At 46.3% G+C, this 19,249-nt stretch overlaps 2 protein-coding genes and 1 pseudogene across 2 annotated transcripts; 1 reads left to right on the top strand and 2 right to left on the bottom strand.

Moving 5' to 3' along the window:
* Positions 1 to 325: 325 nt before the first annotated feature.
* On the top strand, positions 326 to 5,154 carry LOC133892367 (probable galactinol--sucrose galactosyltransferase 2; annotated as a pseudogene).
* A 3,172-nt stretch (positions 5,155 to 8,326) lies between these two features.
* Positions 8,327 to 12,895, bottom strand: LOC133892366 (dolichyl-diphosphooligosaccharide--protein glycosyltransferase 48 kDa subunit). The gene is made up of 13 exons (XM_062333088.1): positions 12,545 to 12,895; positions 11,933 to 12,069; positions 11,701 to 11,826; positions 11,000 to 11,053; positions 10,744 to 10,857; positions 10,506 to 10,561; positions 10,390 to 10,431; positions 9,569 to 9,644; positions 9,392 to 9,463; positions 9,191 to 9,316; positions 9,007 to 9,111; positions 8,796 to 8,879; positions 8,327 to 8,563 (listed from the first exon to the last, which is right to left on the bottom strand). The coding sequence occupies exons 1-13, from the start codon at positions 12,828 to 12,830 to the stop codon at positions 8,516 to 8,518; spliced, it is 1,326 nt and encodes a 441-aa protein (XP_062189072.1). The 5' UTR covers positions 12,831 to 12,895; the 3' UTR covers positions 8,327 to 8,515.
* A 681-nt stretch (positions 12,896 to 13,576) lies between these two features.
* LOC133892872 (uncharacterized) lies at positions 13,577 to 19,048 on the bottom strand. The gene is made up of 4 exons (XM_062333856.1): positions 18,702 to 19,048; positions 15,849 to 16,472; positions 14,678 to 14,853; positions 13,577 to 14,592 (listed from the first exon to the last, which is right to left on the bottom strand). Exons 1-4 carry the CDS (start codon positions 18,770 to 18,772, stop codon positions 13,994 to 13,996), a joined length of 1,470 nt encoding a protein of 489 aa, XP_062189840.1. The 5' UTR covers positions 18,773 to 19,048; the 3' UTR covers positions 13,577 to 13,993.
* Between the last annotated feature and the right edge of the window lie 201 nt (positions 19,049 to 19,249).

The raw sequence follows: 19,249 nt of genomic DNA, 5'->3' as shown, positions 1-19,249 counted from the left end.
GAAATTTTGATGATTTTAACGTGAACTGAGTTTTATGTGATATTGATTGTTAATTCTAACAAAGTTATTGAATATGACTGTAGCCTCGATAGTAAAATTACATCGACAATCTATTGAAAGCTTTGCGGTGCTTGATTCTTTGCCTTCGATATATGGTATCCTTACAATATACTTAGATACAGAGTACATCTACGTATAAAAATTACGTATACATGTCACACATGTATAATTACCAGTTAGATATAAGAGTGCCAAAAGGACGCAGCCTCCCCTCCCCGAGTGGCCGAGTATACAAACCCCTCGCCCCATGCTCCCTCCTCCCGCCATGTGATCTCCCTCGAGGGCGAGGGGCACAATTACAATCTAGTTAGTGCTAGTTAATTACCATTAGTGACTTAATTACCCTCACGCAAAGCAAAGCACTTGTCTTCTCTCCGAATCAGACAAGGTACGTCTCCTTCCTTGCTTTTTCCTCCCTTAATTACTAGCACGGCATTCAAAGTGCCGTAATTTCGTGATTGGCGATGCGTTAATGACCATCGTCGATTCTTGGTGTCGCAGAGGGTGTTTCGCAGTTATCGTAGGTTAGGCACGTGGTAGTGATCCTCGAGTGTATCGAGCAATCGGCGGAGGAATCGAGGATGACGGTGAGCGACGGGAGCCTGGCGGTGCGCGGCCGGACGGTGCTGACCGGCGTGCCGGGCAACGTCTCGGCGGCGCATGCCTCCGGGGCGGGGCTCGTCGACGGGGCCTTCGTTGGCGCCGACGCCGGCGAGAACAAGAGCCTCCACGTCTTCACCTTCGGTACGCTCCGGTGCGTCCGCAATCGACATCTCAGTTAGTCCCTGTCATGGGCGGACCTACCATGATTTATGGTTATTCAGCTGAATAAATATTATTTTTTTTAAAAATCATATCTACTACTTAAAAAATATGTACTGATTCTCGCAACAGACAGTACATTCTGCCTCTAGTCCTGCAAACTACTATTAAACTTTGTAGAAATTATACATCTCACGCCACTCAATCTCTACTACTCCACTCGCATGTATTTCGCTTCCGGAAATCCCGCTCCCGTGTTTCGCCGCTCGCATGCTCGACTGCCTAGCGCACTGCGCACCATGCATGTCGGCTGCCTTTCCGCAGCTCCTGGCTAACACTGCACATGGGTGGGTCCAATGACTAGTATATGTAAAATATATATTTGTGTATAAACTGGCATGGGTTAGATTCGGTTTCGAGCCCACCTCAACAACCCAATCTTATCCAATCGGCCAGCCCAAATGCCATGAGAGGCTCCACTAGACCGGCATACCGTGACCTCAAATCCTCAAGTTGTACGTGTCTGGTTGAGCTCATGCCTGCGGCTAGGGTTTAGAGGCGCTGTCCGGTGGGGCGACAGGTGGCCAGGCATCCAAGCGGGGTTGCAGGCTCGAGTAACGAGCAGGCGGGCAACGTTTGGGCGGTGCCGATGGGTGGCCGATGGTACTGTAAGCGGGTGACTGACCGGCAACAGGATCAGGTGTCCAGCCGGCCAGTCGTGACCCGTCATGCCGTCTAGAGCTTCACTGCTATGGGAGAGGAGGGGTAGACGGACAATGTGGCGAGGGTGCACGCCGCACGCCGCAGGCAACTAGTAGCCGGCTAGGCACTAGGACAAACTCCAGAGTCGAAACAAAAGGTAAGCTAATTTAGCGTCAGCACAATCTTAAATTTTCGACTCTAATGTTTGTAATTCTCTTTGGTACATCTGAAAATACGAGGTTATTCAATTAGATAGCTTACTTGTGTGCTGAAATTTTAATGTAACATGCTAAAATCAGATAGCTTACCATATAAGGACCAGTCAAATTTCGCTAAGATCGCTAGTCGTCAGTGTTGAAGTTTCTATATAACGTGTTTATAGAGCGTGATATTTTTGTGCAAGCCATAAAGAAATGCAGAGTTGAATTATAGTTTTCTTAATTATTTTGTAATTTTCTAAATTAGCTAAGAGGCCACTACCATGTACTTCAGTTATGCTATTGTAAATTGGGATATTTTTTGTCAAATATTTTTCTTTAGAAGTTTGAATACCCATTCTAATCCTGGGTCCGCCGCTGGTCCCTGTTAATTGCCATATGATTTTACAACGTTTGAAATTTCATTTCTGGATTCATTGCCATATAATTAATCAAGAAGCACTGTCCATGGAGATCATTCGAATTATGAAATTGTGCTGGAGAGAGACAAGTCGACAATGTTCTGGTGCAGGAGTCGCATCAGCTGTGCTTTCTCTTCGCATTTTCTTTTCTTTCTTGCAGAATTTTCAATGCCCAAGTCAAATCGGAATAGATTCGCTTGGACAGGATTTGTAGCATTTCTCTTGGTTGAAATCTCGTTTACTTGTGACCAAATTGACAAAGAAACACAGAGAGAGATTTTCATGGGGTGTGTGGTTGAGTTGATTCGTTGTTTGTCATGGCGTGCCTGTTCCGGTTCAAGCTGTGGTGGATGACGCAGCGGATGAGTGCCTCCGGCCGCGACGTCCCGCTGGAGACCCAGTTCATGCTCATCGAGGTGCCCCCCGCTGCCGGCGAAGGAGAAGACGACAAGCCGGTGTACGTGGTGATGCTGCCACTGCTGGAGGGGCAGTTCCGCGCGGCGCTGCAGGGGAACGACCTCGACGAGCTGGAGATCTGCATCGAGAACGGTAATCAAGCACGGACACCTCCATCCGTACTAGTATCGTTGTACGATTAATCATGAATGCTCAAGAAGATAGCAAACCGACGCCATGGTCGTTTCTGCGCGTGGTCAGGGGCAATGCGGTGCAGACGGAGCAGGGGGCGCACATGGTGTACATCCACGCCGGCGACAACCCCTTCGACACCATCACCGGCGTCGTCAAGTGCGAGAAAATTAACCCCCCCCCTCCAACCCACCTCTCTTGATGCTGTGTGAGCTTGCTTGATAATGACTGACATGGAGAGATGTTTGGTTGGATTTGGATTTACAGGGTGGTGGAGAAGCACATGCAAACATTCCACCATAGGGAGAAGAAGAAGAAGGTGAGCCTTTTCCTTCTGTTTTGTCTCTGCTTTTGATCTCAGTTTTGTCCATGCTGCCGCTGCTGCTGTGTTGTTGTGCTGATCCGATTGGTGTGTTGATGGGCCGGCGCAGCTGCCGTTGTTTCTTAACTGGTTTGGCTGGTGCACCTGGGACGCCTTCTACACCGACGTCACCGCCGACGGCGTCAAGCACGGCCTCCAAAGGTACATCGACCAACTCCTCCCCCTCTCCACTGCTCTGTTCTTGTTTGTCAGTGTTCATCTCTGTTGGTGATCAATTACCTATTTTTTGAACAACTGGAGATTAGTCGTTAACGTGAGACTAATTTGCCTGTTCTTGGAGCCTGTCGAAGGGCGGCGCGCCGCCGCGGTTCGTCATCATCGACGACGGCTGGCAGCAGATCGGCAGCGAGAGCAAGCCCGACCCCAACTTCGCCGTCCAGGATGGCGCTCAATTTGCGAGTCTCCTGACCGGGATCAAGGAGAACACCAAGTTCCAGAACAAATCAGAGGACGGCGACGACGAGCAGACGCCGGGCGGGCTGAAGCGGCTGGTGGCAGAGACGAAGCAGCGCCACGGCGTGAGGCAGGTGTACGTGTGGCACGCGATGGCCGGGTACTGGGGCGGCGTGACGCCGTCTGGGGGGACGGGGATGGAGCACTACGAGCCGGTGCTGGCGTACCCCTCCTGCGGCGTCGACGGCGTCAAGGTGGACGTGCAGAACATCATCGAGACGCTGGGCACCGGGCACGGTGGCCGGGACGCGATCACGCGGGCGTACCACAGCGCGCTCGAGGCCTCCGTGGCGCGGAGCTTCCCGGACAACGGGTGCATCTCCGGGATGTGCTAGGCAGGCCGCCGTCGTGCGCGCCTCCGACGACTTCTACCCGCGGGACCCGGCGTCGCACACCGTGCACGTCGCGTCCGTCGCCTACAACACGCTCTTCCTCGGCGAGTTCATGCAGCCCGACTGGGACATGTTCCACGTAATTAAGCATCTTCATTCTTGACCACTTCTCCTGATTTCGATCGTGTCGAGGCATTGATTGATCGATTCCTGTGTGCTCGATCCTGGATTTGGCAGAGCTTGCACCCGGCGGCAGAGTACCACGGCGCGGCGAGGGCCATCGGCGGCAGCCCGATATATGTCAGCGACAAGCCGGGGAACCACAACTTCGACCTGCTCAGGAAGCTCGTCCTCCCCGACGGCTCCGTGCTCCGTGCGCAGCTCCCCGGCCGGCCCACCCGCGACTGCCTCTTCTCCGACCCGGTGCGCGACGGCGCAAGGTGAGCAACACAAGCACTCTTTCATATGAGCAGAGCACGCCGTAAATTGAAATGCTAAAAGATTTTTGATGAAATTAGTCTGATGAGTTATTGTTTTCTTCGCAGCTTGCTCAAGATCTGGAACGTGAACAAATGCGGCGGCGTGGTGGGCGTGTTCAACTGCCAGGGCGCCGGGTGGTGCCGCGTCACGAAGAGGACGCGCGTGCACGACGCGGCGCCCGGGACGCTCACCGGCTTCGTGCGCGCCGACGATGTCGACGCCATCTCGCATGTCGCCGTCGCCGGCGAGGAAGGCGCGTGGGATGGCGAGGCCGTCGTGTACGCGCACCGCGCGGGGGAGCTCGTCCGGCTGCCCCGCGGCGCCGCACTGCCGGTGACGCTCGGGGCGCTCGAGTACGAGGTGTTCCACGTCTGCCCCCTCCGCGCCATCGCGCCGGGCGTCTCGTTCGCGCCGGTCGGGCTGCTCGACATGTTCAACACCGGCGGCGCCGTTGAGGAGTGCGCCGTGAACAGCAGCGGCGGTGACGCCGGCAGCGCGTCCGTGGCGCTCAAGGTTCGCGGCTGCGGCCGGTTCGGCGCTTACTGCTCGCGGAAGCCAGCGAAATGCCTGCTCGACTCGGCGGACGTGGATTTCAGCTACGACGCCGGCACCGGGCTCGTCGCCGTCGACCTGCCCATGCCGGACCAAGAGCTGTACCTGTGGACGCTGGAGATTCTGGTCTAGGCCGTAACGCGAAGCCGGCGCGTGTCTTTGCGGTCGAGCCATTCTCAGCCGTACGAATCTTGCTATTGGCGGTGTGCACAACAGCACGAGAGTTGGGGTGTAGGAACGAGAATAACGACTAGAGGAGGATGAATATGCGTCTTAACAAATTTCTTTTGAAATAGATGATTTTTTTCTATTCCTCACCTAACGTATCTCAAAACGTTTAAGCGGAAGCAAAAGAATTAAAGAGACAAAGCAAGAGGACTACTTCTATGGCAATATGACTCCACAGATAGAATATGAACCGTAGGTTCCATTCAGGACCATTTCATGTGTCTTTGTGCACAAAACTTGCAACTTCCAAAGAAACTAGATAATATGGACACCGGATAAAGTTATCCTCCAAGATGATAGTCTAGTGGCAAGGGGACTTAAGACCCGCTCAAATACATGAGTATGTGAGTATTTAAGCCACTAGCATCAAGAAAAACAACCCTGCAAAAGTGAAATATTGCAGCTCAAAGAAAAAGATCACCGGGCAAGAAACCTCTCCAAGTTGATGATCTAGAGGCAAGGGTACTCAAGACCCATGAGCATACATTCGTATATGAGTTTTTATGCCTCTAGCAACAAGAAGAATGATATCATAAGGTGCTGAAATTTCAGCCCAAAAAACCAAAACGAAAACCAAAGCTGAAAATCGAAAAACTTGCAAACTTGCAAGGAAACCAATAGAGAGAAACTAGAAGGAGGGGAATTCAAGCATATGCAAAAATATAAACTTAATTAATCAAAGAGATCAGCCCTATTTTAAGCGGATTATAAGGATTTATCTCTCAAAACTCTCACTTATTACATAGGCTAAGCACTCATCCTTCTCTCCTCTAAAAACCTAGCTCTAAGGCTCTCAAATGAGTGGTACAAGGGGGCTCAAGTGACTGGTTTAAAGCTCTCTCTAGCCCTACCCCTCTATTTATAGGCCTAGGAAACTTAGCCCTTAAGTTTCCTACTTTTTCCCCAAAATACCTTTATCTTATAGTGCACTTCTACCTACCACCGAGGGTATTTTAGTCTATTTTCTTTGGACGGCCGCGGTGCCTTCACGACTTAGCTTCGCCTCGACGCAAGCTTCGCGATGGTACCACATACTCATTCAGTCCTCCCACGGTTTTGAGGCTAAACCGCGAAACCGTCTGCACGCTTCTTAAAGTGTGACTCACCGCCTTGCTTACACCTTAAGCAATTGCTTCGATGTTGACGCGTGTACTCCGTCATGCGATCCTGACCGCTGGCAAATCTCTCCCGCTCCCGATCCCTCTGGCCGCCTTGTCATTTGCACCGGTATCCCCTTTCGCTTGACTTTGTCAACACACCGTCTCCATCCGCTTTCAATGCTTTGCTTGACCTCCACGTGTTCAGCTAGGATCACCCTTGACTCTGCCTGGCCTCCTTGATCGTCTGACACCAAGCACTCCGCTTGGCCCCGATCATCCCACCGTCGACCGCCAAGTTACATCCATCACCTGCACACCATGAGACAAGCAAAAACATATCTCCAACTCTAATTCCAATTAGTCCATAATCATTATGCTCAAATAAAATCTCAAATCAATTCACATCACATCAAAGCTCATGCAAAATCGAAGATCATCAAACCAAATAAATGACAATGTCAATCACTTATCACAAGAAAATCAAGGCACATTTCAACTTGGTTTCTTATGGGGGGAGAACGATTATAGTGTGCCCTATATAATTAGTGTCGAGAGAGTATGCTCTGCTATATCCAGTGGCGAAGCTAGAGCGGAGATGAGCTTGGTGCCGATAGTTCTTGAGCATTGGTGCACATGGCTCGGGTAAGATGAGTTGCAAATTAAAGGAGAAAAAAATTCGAACTCTAGTGCCAGGGCACCACCCTGGTCCAACGTGGCTTTGCCTTTGGCTATGCCAGTATCCGTACAGACACGTATCCTTTGACTTTGTAAAGTAATGTTACCGGAATGCACAGTAATATGAGTTTGGTTGAATAATACTATACCATTATTTACTGTAACGATCCTACTGTTCATAGAAGCACTGTAGCAGGTACTTTGATATGTCCGATCCGGATCTAACGGTTCAGGAGGCCTAATGTCACAGAACTGTTCATCCTTTGGATTCCGTATCCGTATACCGTGTGATATGAATGGTGTATTATGTTGGACAATAAAAGATGATGCTCCTTGAATATGACACTTAGTGTTGAAACATTGCACATCTTTCCTCAGCAACTTATCTTTTTGGGTGTGGCTGGGGCATAAAACTCTATCGGCTATCAGAGCCAAATATAACGAGTTGAAAGCCAAAGATAACGAGTTTTCAACCTGAATAACTCGGTTTTCGCAAAATGATGAGCAAAACTGTCTTACTGATCAGCAAAGCTCAATGGTAATGAGCAACTGGCAACATTTCAGCATTATAACACCAGCAGAAGCCAGTGAGGAAAGACCTAGATTGGTTGACCCTGGGATGGAAGCCTTCATTTCAGCACGGTTGATCATGCTATGAACAGCTGAGACATGGCAGCCTGCTAGCAAATGTAGCTACTCTGCAAAACTGGCTATGTAGTTTCAGGCCCGTCTAACTAGCTACTTCGCCATGAAACTGGGACCAACTCATGACTCAGGAGAGCAATTTGTCGCCTGGCAGCAAGTGCAACGAACAGCCCGAGCTTGTGAACCGAGATAGCATTCCAAATTTCCAATTCTGAAGATGAACTGGCAGGTTATCACTTAAGCATTCGGATTTTCATTTCTCAACAGGCCCATGCAAAAGTAAGTTTGTCGACAACCGGTACAGGCTTACAAGAACAAACTCAGAAGTCCTGTAATTAATCTTGAGCGAAGTACGTCAAAACTCATTACATGCTAGTCACCATTTGAATTCTATGGGCTGTAAAAGTGTCCACAAATGAGGAACTAACCCTAGGTCAGTTGGCAAAGCTCCAAGAGTGGAGTGAGCCCTGGTCCCTGCAGGCCTCAAAGAAGGCTAGGATGCTTGCCCCTTTTTTGCGGACATGTATAAAGCCCGGTGACAGGATTCCAAGGAGGAGTCGAACCGGTGGAGGTTCGAGCGGTGATAGGATTCCAAGGAGGAGTCGAACCGGTGGAGGTTCGAGCCCTCGTCCTGCACCCCTGCACCCCTAGCCTCTCAGAAGGCCGCACAAGTTGGGGAAGCGCTGTTAAAAAAAAAGTCCACAAATGCTGTCTATGCTGATCTGAAAGGATTGAAGAGAAAGAGGGGTCGATCAAATATTCTTGCACGAATATGTTTCTCATTAAGAACGACAGCAGTCGTCAAATGTTATCTAAGTTGGCGCTACAAAAATATGGTCCCATAAAATTGCACCAGGTAACGCTTGGCTTGTTGCGCAGTAGGTGCGCAGATCTAGCACAAATTGGCCTCAAGTAACTTGCGCCTCCCATGAGTTATCTATTTGTGGTACAGGTACACGAACGAGAATATGAAGAAAGCCCCCATCTGCAATGAGGAAATTATGTAAGAGCTGATGCATGAAGCAAATCCACAGCTTACTAAACTTGTATTATTCCACACAAGGAGAACACAGGCTAGGAAAGGTCTACACTGTGGAGCCTATAATGCAGTCTATACAAGTGACTTCAATAATGAAGCCCATCGAACTGAAGATGTAAAAAATGCAAAAAACAAATTTCGTTGTGCCTAATGAAGAATATATGTAAGCAGATCTTACAGTTGAAAAAGAGGCAGTGTAGTATGGATATGCTGATGCTATGAACCTCTCATACTCATTATGCCTGTAAGGGCGAACTGGAATCTGCAGCAGACAAACAAATTATCGAATGCAGCTTCATGAAAAGTCACAATAAACGACCACACAATGGATGTGATTTGGTTGAACTAATGGATCAACTGTAGAAAGGAAATCATGTTATGAAACCAACCTGCTTTGTAAAAGACAGACCGGTATATCCCAGCCTTTGGTACTCAACTTTGAACTGGAAAACTCCATAAACATCAGGAACCTTGAAGGATGTTGAGTATAAACCCTACATTGGGAGAACATGACGGTTTAGCCACAGCAATCTCACAATTAATCTTAATACATAAAAGGTTCGTAGTGCACACCTTCTTGTCAGTCGACAGAGTTTTCAAAACATAAGGACTCATCATGAAAAACTGAACTTGAACGTCATCGGCAACATATGGCTTCCAGCTTGTTCCAGACCATTCATAGATTTCAACCGAGTATTCCTTGAGGGATACATTTATATTAGCACGTTTAACTTCTCACTCAATAGTTACTACACATGAAGGAAAAAGAATTACCAGGTCATCATTAATGCGGTACATGCCAGGTTCATTTGTCTCCCCAACCTTGTGATGCTTGACATTCCCTGCCTGTGATTTTGAACATTACAAAGGTTATGCCATCCCTTTCATTTGTAAAACAACCACACCCCATCAGAACAATACAAAGTGCGGAAGCTTGCAAAATAAGGGAACCTTTAGATGGCCCCTCTCATGGAAAACCCATTTGCTTGTCTCTGTCACAAATTGCTCATTTCCAGCTCTCTCATGCCTGAACATATAAACTAGGATGAGCATGTAATAACTATTTTTCACAAATAAGCATAAGGAAAAGATGAAAAAAGTTATATCACTGTTCCGGTATTGCAGTACTATAATTTGCATGTATCCAACAACCAGACATCTCAAAATATGGTGCAAGCTTATTTGCAACCTATGCTACATCCTACGGCAGTACTCTGGTTTAAAATGCTCAAAAATCTTTTAACATGAAATTATCTAGTACCTCTTTTACCCCTTTATCAAGAAGCAGTGCATTAAACTCAATTTGTTATTTAACCTTCTCCACAAAGCAATAAAGCTTTAACCCAAAGCTCAATAATCCTACTCCAAATGGATCAATCTAGTGTCATCCTATGAAATTATAACTATTGATGTGAATGATATATTCATTGTTTGTTGCAGGAGAAATGCAATGCTCAGTCCAAGTAGTAAGCTGCATAACAGAGAAGACAACCCAAGAACAACAGTTCCCTGAGATCCACTGTTGCCTTGTCAAGAAATAATTACAAGAAAAAGCTTCAAACAACAATTTGGAATTAGGGTAGGTATAGAATTTCTTATAAAACTTAATAAGGCAGTTTTTTTTTCTAACAATAAGACGATCAGATAATTCTCGCCTGCGAAAAGGCTTGAGTGCAATTATCAAAGGAAATGGCATATATACACGAATTTTTTTTAGGTAAAGTCTACAAAATCTCAATGAAGTATGACCAGAGCTTCAAGACTAAACTCACCTCGCCTTGCTACCAGCCTTTTGAACACCAGATTTCAGGAACCTGGTTAAGGTGAAACACCATAAGCACTTTTTGAAAAACCAGATGAAACTACTTCGGTATATATGGTAGCATACCGGTTGCTAAACAGATCAAGTGATCCAGATACCAGCACCCGAGCATTATTTCTTGCCTGCAAGAAGACATATAAAACTTGTTAGAGAGATTCAATGGAAAAGTAGGAAATCAAGGTCAGATACAACTGGTAATACATGGATGCTGGCAGGCCTATCATACATTAGTGAATACATAAGAATAAACAATGGAATGACTAGCCCATAACCTTGCTGACCAAGTAAAAAGGAAGGAAATTACCTGCATAACAGAAACCAGTGATATAGCTGACCCAGTGAGAGATGGAGGAGACGCCAACTTAGTCTTTGGGTTTGCTGAGTATGCTGATGGAGAGGCATATAGGACTTTCAGAACCTAGGAATGTCCAGAGATAAAGGATAAATAGAGGCTTATAGATAAAACAATAAAAGTCTTTGTTTCACAGCAATAAAATGGAATCATGCAAACTATTATGGTTGACCTGCATATATCTGTGTGTAGAACTTAAATTACTTACCATGCTATTCGATGGATTAGCCACATGTCCAATTCCTCGAAACAATACAGGAGCCTAGTAAATGGGAGAAAATATTAAAAAGAAAAAGAAAACAAATTGCATGTAAGCACTGTAAAAAAAAAGTAACAGGAAGAAACAAAACAAAAACCCCTTGGCAATTTTACACTATGTTAAGAAATGTTTTTATAGATATGGCTACTCTTCTAAAGAATTGCAGATATAAAAGTAGCACACTCTCAAATAGGAACAGACAGATTTCAAAATTTTAGCTAATAACACGTACTAGCAATAGGTTGACCAAGGCAACACTCAGTGTAGTCACTAGGGCTGAATATAGATGTGCCATCGAAGTGCCGAACAGCAAAGTGAATACATACTGTATGGGCACACACTTATACTGGCAGTGTTTGGGCACTATGGATAACAAGGCTGTGTCAAGATTATCACTGTTTCGATAGAAAGCAGAGAACAAAAGGCCAAAGTCTGCTAACTGCAAATACTAAAAGCATGAATACCACAAAGAAATAAGCATGCACAAAATAAAGTAGTTTCCAATTGACAATCATAATAAGAGTGCAGACCGAGATTCAGCCTCAACTTAGGTCTAACTATGGTTTAATCCAATGAATATGTAAAAGCCTACAAGGGGCTGAAGTGCTGCACTTGAAAAGATTAGGTAGATTCTTAGCACTACTACTAACCTCAATCTTTTTAGACCCCAATATCACATCTGACTGGATGAGATCATCACCAGCAATCAACGTGTGATCACCTTCAACATCCGTGACAGCATAATTAATGTGATCAATAACCATTGCCTCTGGATCCTGAACCATTGAAATACAAACCGTTGGCTAACTGGGGTCATACAAAATAGAAATATAGGAGTAAAAGGATGAGTGAACAAACATTAGAACCACGGAAATAACTTGCCTCATCAAAATCAACCCCACACTCTGTTGCGATGCCTCGAATAAGATCAGAGGCAGACGAATCCGCCGCCAGGATCATATCATGCCCGGCATCGATAAATTCCAGAACAGCGTTCTGGTCCACTGAGCCACCGAAACCTGACATAAAACAAAGATTAGCAGTAAAAAAACAATTGACCTGATTCACGTATTTAGAACATCACGAACAGAGATCAAGGCATGGTCAGATAGTCCAATAAAGTGTAGAACTGAAACAGAACGATCTAGTGAAGCTTGAACTGGCAACGCTTGATACCCTTAAGATCTCTTCTACTTTTTTTCAGAAGAGCTAAGCGGTTACACACACAATCTCAAATGAACCTTATTCTGCACACCCTCCGATCACGCAAATTCTACACCCGGAATCCTGAAAGCTGCAATTATCCCCAGGCCAGTCCAGAACAGATCACCAAATTCCACTGAATAACCACTCCACTATCACGGATCAGATCAGACGAATAACCAAAACCAATCGTCGCTCCTCCAATCGAATCTACCACCAACCCCCCACCACCCCCCCCCCCCAAAAAAAACACAGATCGGATCTCTCAGAGGAAGGGAGAGGAGCAATTACGTGGGGTGGAGGGGGCGAAGAGCACGAGGCCGTCGTAGAGGTACTGTCCGTAGCGGTGGAGCGAGAGCTTGGGGTCGTCGGCGAGGCGGAAGTCCAGATCGAACCCGCGCGCCTGGAGCGAGCCGAAGAAGGCCGAGTGCGACGACCGCACCGCAAGGTCGTCCAACAGCACCAGCAGACGGCGGCCCCGGGGGCCCTCGTCTTCGGCCCCTGCGGCGGCGAGCGCCAGGAGGGAAACGGATGCGAGGAAGAGGGGAAGCGCGGCGAGGTGGCGCGGCGCCGCCATTGCTGCGCAGACCTCGCGGTGCGGGGTTTGCAGGGGGGTTTGGAGTGGCGCAGCGACGCGGACGACGACTCGGGAGTATATACTTGCAGCGACGGGAGGAGGGAGGGAGGGAGGGAGGGAGCTGTTTGCACCGTCCGATTGGAGACCGGTGGCCCGGATCAATTTAAGCTTCTTTTTTTTGTGAGATTGGATCGATTTATTTATTAATTTAAAAAAATTCCCGTGTTCCAAATGTGAGGTTAGAGAAACATAAAGATACAATGACTTCTAGCTGGCAGCCAAGTGAGATTTTATTATACCTCACCCCATACTACCTCCCATCTTCTTTGTTTTCGTCACCCGTGGCCAACCCCGATCATCGCTGGTTCTCTCTCTACGGCTGCCACCGTCGCCTAGCCACCCCGCCCAAGCTCAAACCAAGTGAAGGAACCTAACACACTCACTTTCTTGTCCATTAACCTTGCTAGCAAGGCAAAGGTGGACTAAACATGCACAGTATTTTCTTCTATTTCTTTGTGCAAGCTGTAAAACGTCGGACACAGATCCTCTGCAGTAACTATAGATATATTAATATTCACTGACACATAACTGTTAATGTATCTATAGTTATTACAGATAATCCCGGCGGGTAAACAATCATGTGATTGCCGATCTATTTTGACAAAGGCAAACTATGCTTGCACTGCTTTCAGAGTCGATCAAAGCGAAATTTCCAAAAGATAACCAACAACGATGTACTGACTGCGGAGTATGAAAACCAAACTGATCTCGTTGATCAATGAAACATTTAGTTTAACTAGTAAGCCACCTACAAGTCATATCACCATAAATTAGATCATCTCCATGGTTCAGGTTTGCAGCCTAAAAAACAAAAAAGGCTGGTCAGCACAAGTGTGCATGGTAGCTGCAATTATCTGCTAAGAGTTACAGAGAAAATTTTCGCTTCCCCTCCACAATCACTCGTCACATTGTAGCCACTGAAAACAATGGGTGGTCGGATGCGAAATGGGCACAAAAAAAAAGCCAGTCTTCGTCTTCAAATCAGCCTGAAGAAACCTTGTCTCCCACTGTTTCCGTGGCACCAATCCAGAATTTCAGTCAAAAACTGGAGACAGCATGGCGAGAGGCGCTGAATACTGACCACAGGCAGTATCTTCACATCATCATACTAGCTCCTGCTCCTTGAAGCTGGCCAATTTTGCATTCTCTCTGTCGCGCTTGAACACAAGGTACAAGGGGCTGTAGAACAGGACACAGACACCAAATGGCACTATCATCATGGTCAGCAGCCCTCTGGACAGAGCATACGCCCCTTCTGCCGATCCGTTCGCAAGGTTCACAGTCTTGGCATCATAGCCATATATCTTCTCGGTGACCAGGCCAACAGCAGGGGCGGCAAGAGATGCAAATGAGCCCTCAAACGCACGGTCAAAGGCGTAGATCATGGTGCGGTGCTTGGGAGGGACTACCTCTGCAAACATGGGGTTGTTCGCCGAGGTAGCGCACCAGCTTATCGTGAGGCCCATGAAGAAGAGGGTAACAGCAAAGGCATACCAGTAATCAACTGACTGGGGGATGACTGTGAGGAGGATCCACGAGAACGGGATGCCCATGAAGGCACTGAACTGGGCACACATGACTCGTGCGGAATCTGGGAAGTGCAGTGACAGGTGGTCTGCTATCACCCCACCAAGAAATGCTCCAGTAGCACACCCGATGGCGAATAGGCAGTTCAGTGCTGCCGAGCTGCTGTTGTCGAAACCTAAGAGGATTCAAGACTGTCAGTATTCAATATGAGAGCGTTGTTATCAGTTTGAATGTTGAAAAGTATATGGTTGCTGTCCTACCAATGAGCTCAAACCACATTGTGAAGAAAACAATGGCAGTCCACGGTAATGAACCAATTATCCCTTGCAGGACAATGATCTGAAATGTCTTCACTTTCATAACAGATCTCGTTGCCACCCAAGAATCCCTCCAGATAGAAGGCGTAGGAAGAACATCTTTGATGGACAAATGCAACCTGGGAGATGAGGATAACGATGTTATGTTCATATGTGTGTGTATCCCATTTCACAATTGTTGGTTTTAACTCGAGTACTGTGCAGTTTAGTTGGTGCAGGAAGAAGTACATCATGTATGTACCAAAAAGCAAAATCAACACAATAATAAGTTCTAACTTGATGCTAATGTGTTTCACTGATCAAGAAAGATTTGGTACCCTACATGCAGTGTGGCAACACCATGAGATTTAAGTACTGAAAGGGACAAAGTAATGAAACATATATGCATCACTAGAATGAAGCCCATAACAAAATAAACACTTGCAGCAGAAACTTGCACCCCAGATTTAATTCCTAAAAGCAAATGAGGCATCATGATGACATGCTATCTGGCAGGATCATGGGAATGCAACTCAAGGTGGCTACCAAATTACTATACTGAACTCATGACGTCTCCGGAAGGATGTCCATTTAACCTCTTCTTTTACAAAAAGAGCAGGCATTGGCTGTTGTTCTGACTTCTGATTAATGAATCTCCATAACTAGATGAGATGGAAAAGGGAAGAGAAATTTTACGGTGGTCCAAAATTAATATGAGCCATCTATTTTTCGAGTCCAACGGTCCAGATTAGCCAGGATATTACTCATTTCTCACCGGTAGTATAAGTAGTATATGTGAGTAGTATGGTAGTATTATGGTTATTTTGGGGAGAAAAATATGTGGTATGAAAATAATTAACTGCAGTTATATGTCTCTAAATAGAGTAAAATTTTATTGCCGTGTTAACATTTTAATCTGCATTCAGCATGAGACTTCATTTGCTACCCATCGGCTAGGGTTAGCGATCCGATGTTTGCGGCGTCGATCTTTCTATTAGCAAAAGCATGGTGGGTAATTTTAACAAAATTACCATAATTACTAAAATATCCAATTACGTGGATCGTCGGACTAGATTTATACTACCTTCTACCTCTAGGTAGTATGGACCACCGTAAAAGAACTCAAAGGGAATACCTCTCGTAGTCGTCATCATCAAGAAGATGATTGCCGGGGATCCTTCTAGGATCAGTTGCATATAAGTACACAAGAATTCCAATTATCAAGCTGACAAGTGCAACCATCATAAATGCAACGCGCCATCCTGGGAATCCCCAATAGTCCTTCCCAGCCATGATAGTTGCCAAGATACTACCACCTATACCGCCCACAGCACCGATGAGGCTTAGCAAACCAAATCCTGCGCCACGTGTACCATCTTTGTAGCTATCAGCAATGAACGACTGAAGCGCTGGTATTACAATGGCAAGCCCAAAGCCATTTACAGCTCTCCAGAATGCAACCTGCCGAAAATGCTGGCTAACACCGACAGCGCCTGTTGATAAGGCCCAAAAGACAGTCCCTATTGCAAGCACTGTTGGCCGATCATAGTGAAGAGCAAGGATACCTGCCAAGGGAGATGCTATTGACTTCAGAAAGTTCATTAGAAACGTGAGGTATCCCAGATCAGTAGGACCAGCATTGAAGGCTGCACTGACTTCCTTGTAAACTGCTGGAAGGAGATTCTCATCAGCACGCTCCATAATCGAAGCCAGGTTGATGAGGATGAGAGATACAGAGAAACCAAGTATCTTTTTTGTTCTGCAAGAGAAGAAAGATTAACATAATTATGCTAGAAAATGCCAAGTGAACTCCCTTCTACAGTTCGGAAAATTTGATGTGATACTCTTGCATGCATGCAAAACAGAACACGATGGTACATAACGAGCAATGGCTTACTTTCCCGTATCCTCTGCCTTTGAACTGGAAAAGGAATGTTTCTTTAACAGTACTGACTAATCGATGTGTGGGACCAAAGCGTGTACAAACTTAAAGTTTTGTTTGGAATGACAGTGCGTCTCAGATTTCTCGGCAGCCTTCAACCAAAACAATATTGTTTCCAATTGGTCACTCCAAGACTGAGTACCATGCTGTCAGAAGTGTCAACTGAAGATAGATGACCAGAAACTTTTGTTTCCTGACATGAACCCAGAACATAGCATTAGAATTGGAGAGCTCCAACATGAGTGGAGCTATTTATTATGGCACGTTTTACTTGTAATTTACAACTTGTCAGACAATTTCCCTTGTAATTTTCATTTTGTTAATTTGCCTTTATGTTGTAATTTAGTCTTGTTTATTCATTAGATTTATTGGGGATAACTGAGACTTGTTTGGTGCATTTTAAGTCATGTTAGATGAGCAGTTAGGATTGATACTTATTTACAACCAATTATTAGTGCTAAGAAACTCATGTTTGGGTTGTACTTTCCTTTTGGACAGCCTAGGTTGTCATTTATTAATACACTTATAGTGGCACCACCTTAGTGTTATGACATTTACCTTACACAATAATACAACTAGGCCCATGACCAAATAATCATAGAGTCATGGTTAAGGAAAACTAGATGGTGGCATGGTGCTAGTGTGCATAGGAGGTCGGATAAGCCCAGGTGACACCTTATTCCTTGCCCTTTAAATTCTTAGGCTGCTTCACGCCACTCGTTCTCTCATTTAGTGGATTTTTTTCTTTTTAAGAGAACTCAATGTGGAGCACAAACCCCGCCTGAATTTTTTGTTTTTTATAAAAGGTCAACCTGATTACAAGCCGCTTAGGCACCAACAGGGAAGCAGAAGCGAGGGAGAGGATACAGAGGCCTATTCTAACATGCACAAATTGAGTTTCGCCAATGAAGGACTGAATGAGTGTGTTCTCATTCAGTGGCTGGTATGAGAGATTTGAGATACTAACAATCTAGCTAAAAGGATAACCTCTCTATGCTAACCGTGCAACAAACATGGAGATCATTGCAGATCTGGCGTGACAAAAACAAAAAGATTGGGCAAAGATCACAACTTTTTCGATGAATGAAGATGCTTGAGCCGTGAGATTCTTGCCATTGACATTCCCGAATGGAAGGGAAATGGAACAACGGAAATCAGAGAAGACCCTCTCCCAATTCTTCCACTCAAAAGAAAGTGGGTGTCCACTCAACAACAACAATATGCCACATAACATAAGCTCAAAGACTATCTGAAGTGCGGAGCATATCCTTAAAAACCTTTTTCCCCTATCCGAAATCGCGCCAGCAACTGGGCATTGCTTTTCTTGTTGCCCACCGAGAAAAGTGAAATAGTGGGGAAATGCCAATGCCAAGTGCACGAGCATGCTGATATCATCATGCTCTATTGAGCCACGCCGGTAAACAGACGCAGAGGCTCCGGGATCTCTCGTTGGATATCTCGAACGGAAACAGAAAGGGAAACGCGGGCTGACTTGTTCATACTTCACACGCATCCCTGCCCTTATCTAGAACCGATTTCAGTTGCTAATTCGCAGGTACTATTTAGCCAAAGATCGCACACGGAAGTCAGGAATCCGAACGAAAGCAACGCGCGCGGCCACGCTTTTGGGTCAGGCAAACATTCCCCTGCAGTCACTCATCTTATCCTGTTTAATCAATGCAGGGTGATGAAACTTTGGATTGCTGTTCGCAAATGCAGGCCCAAAGCATCACCAAAAGGTGGCTCCTTCAGCTTTTCGTACTGAATCTAGCATCAGGAAGATCACCAAGATCCCCCGTTCGTACCCCTAAACGGACCACATACATATCCAAGCAACATCAACAACTAAAATAAAAAGGCCCAAAAGATTTGCCTAGTACCAGCTCCACTGAGCACCGCTACTAACAAATTCAAATACATTTGCAGGAAGCATACAAACTACAACCCCAAAACCCCCAAGAAACTCACAAATCCTAGAAACGAGGACTACCACAAGGAAAGGAGAAAGGTTGGGCCGTTGAGGGGATGAGGAGGTGGGTTATTTACCTGATGCTGGATGACGGGGTGAGCGGGGAGGTGGGGGAGGAGCGCGCCCTGTGCCTCATGGTCATGGCCATGGATGGGCTCGAGCGGAGCAGTCTGCGGTGCCCTTGGCTGGGTTCGAGCAGAGGAACGCCCTTGGCAGGCTTCCTTCCCGCTGCGCGTCCCTTGCTTGCTTCTCCCCCTCCGGCCTTTGGGCTGTTGGCTGAGCTGAATCGGGCGAAGCAGAGCGGAGGGGAGTGGAAGAGGGGGTGGAGCCGCGGAGAAGACGACGCAGCAGCGTTGCACGAACACGAGAGGCTCAGCAGCGTTGCACGACGTGGTCACCACCTTGAGGTGGGCCCTCGAAGATTTGTCCTTCCTAAAGCTACTTCTCCTAAATATAAGTTGCAGTTATTTTAAAATTAAGCTAAGATTAAATTTACTAGTTGGGGATTAGATGTTGGTAGCTGGTAATTTCTCTGATTTTAACAAAGCACTCGTATGTGCGTAAAAGATATGCGCCATGGTTTTCACCTCTACCGCCTCGCCTCTACTTTTTTACCAACTAAGCT

Source organism: Phragmites australis, chromosome 15 (genome assembly GCF_958298935.1).
Source record: "Phragmites australis chromosome 15, lpPhrAust1.1, whole genome shotgun sequence".
In the NCBI taxonomy this organism is placed as follows: Eukaryota; Viridiplantae; Streptophyta; class Magnoliopsida; order Poales; family Poaceae; genus Phragmites; species Phragmites australis.
The sequence above is the reverse complement of the archived record's forward strand: the minus strand, read 5'-3'. Positions and strand labels throughout refer to the sequence as shown.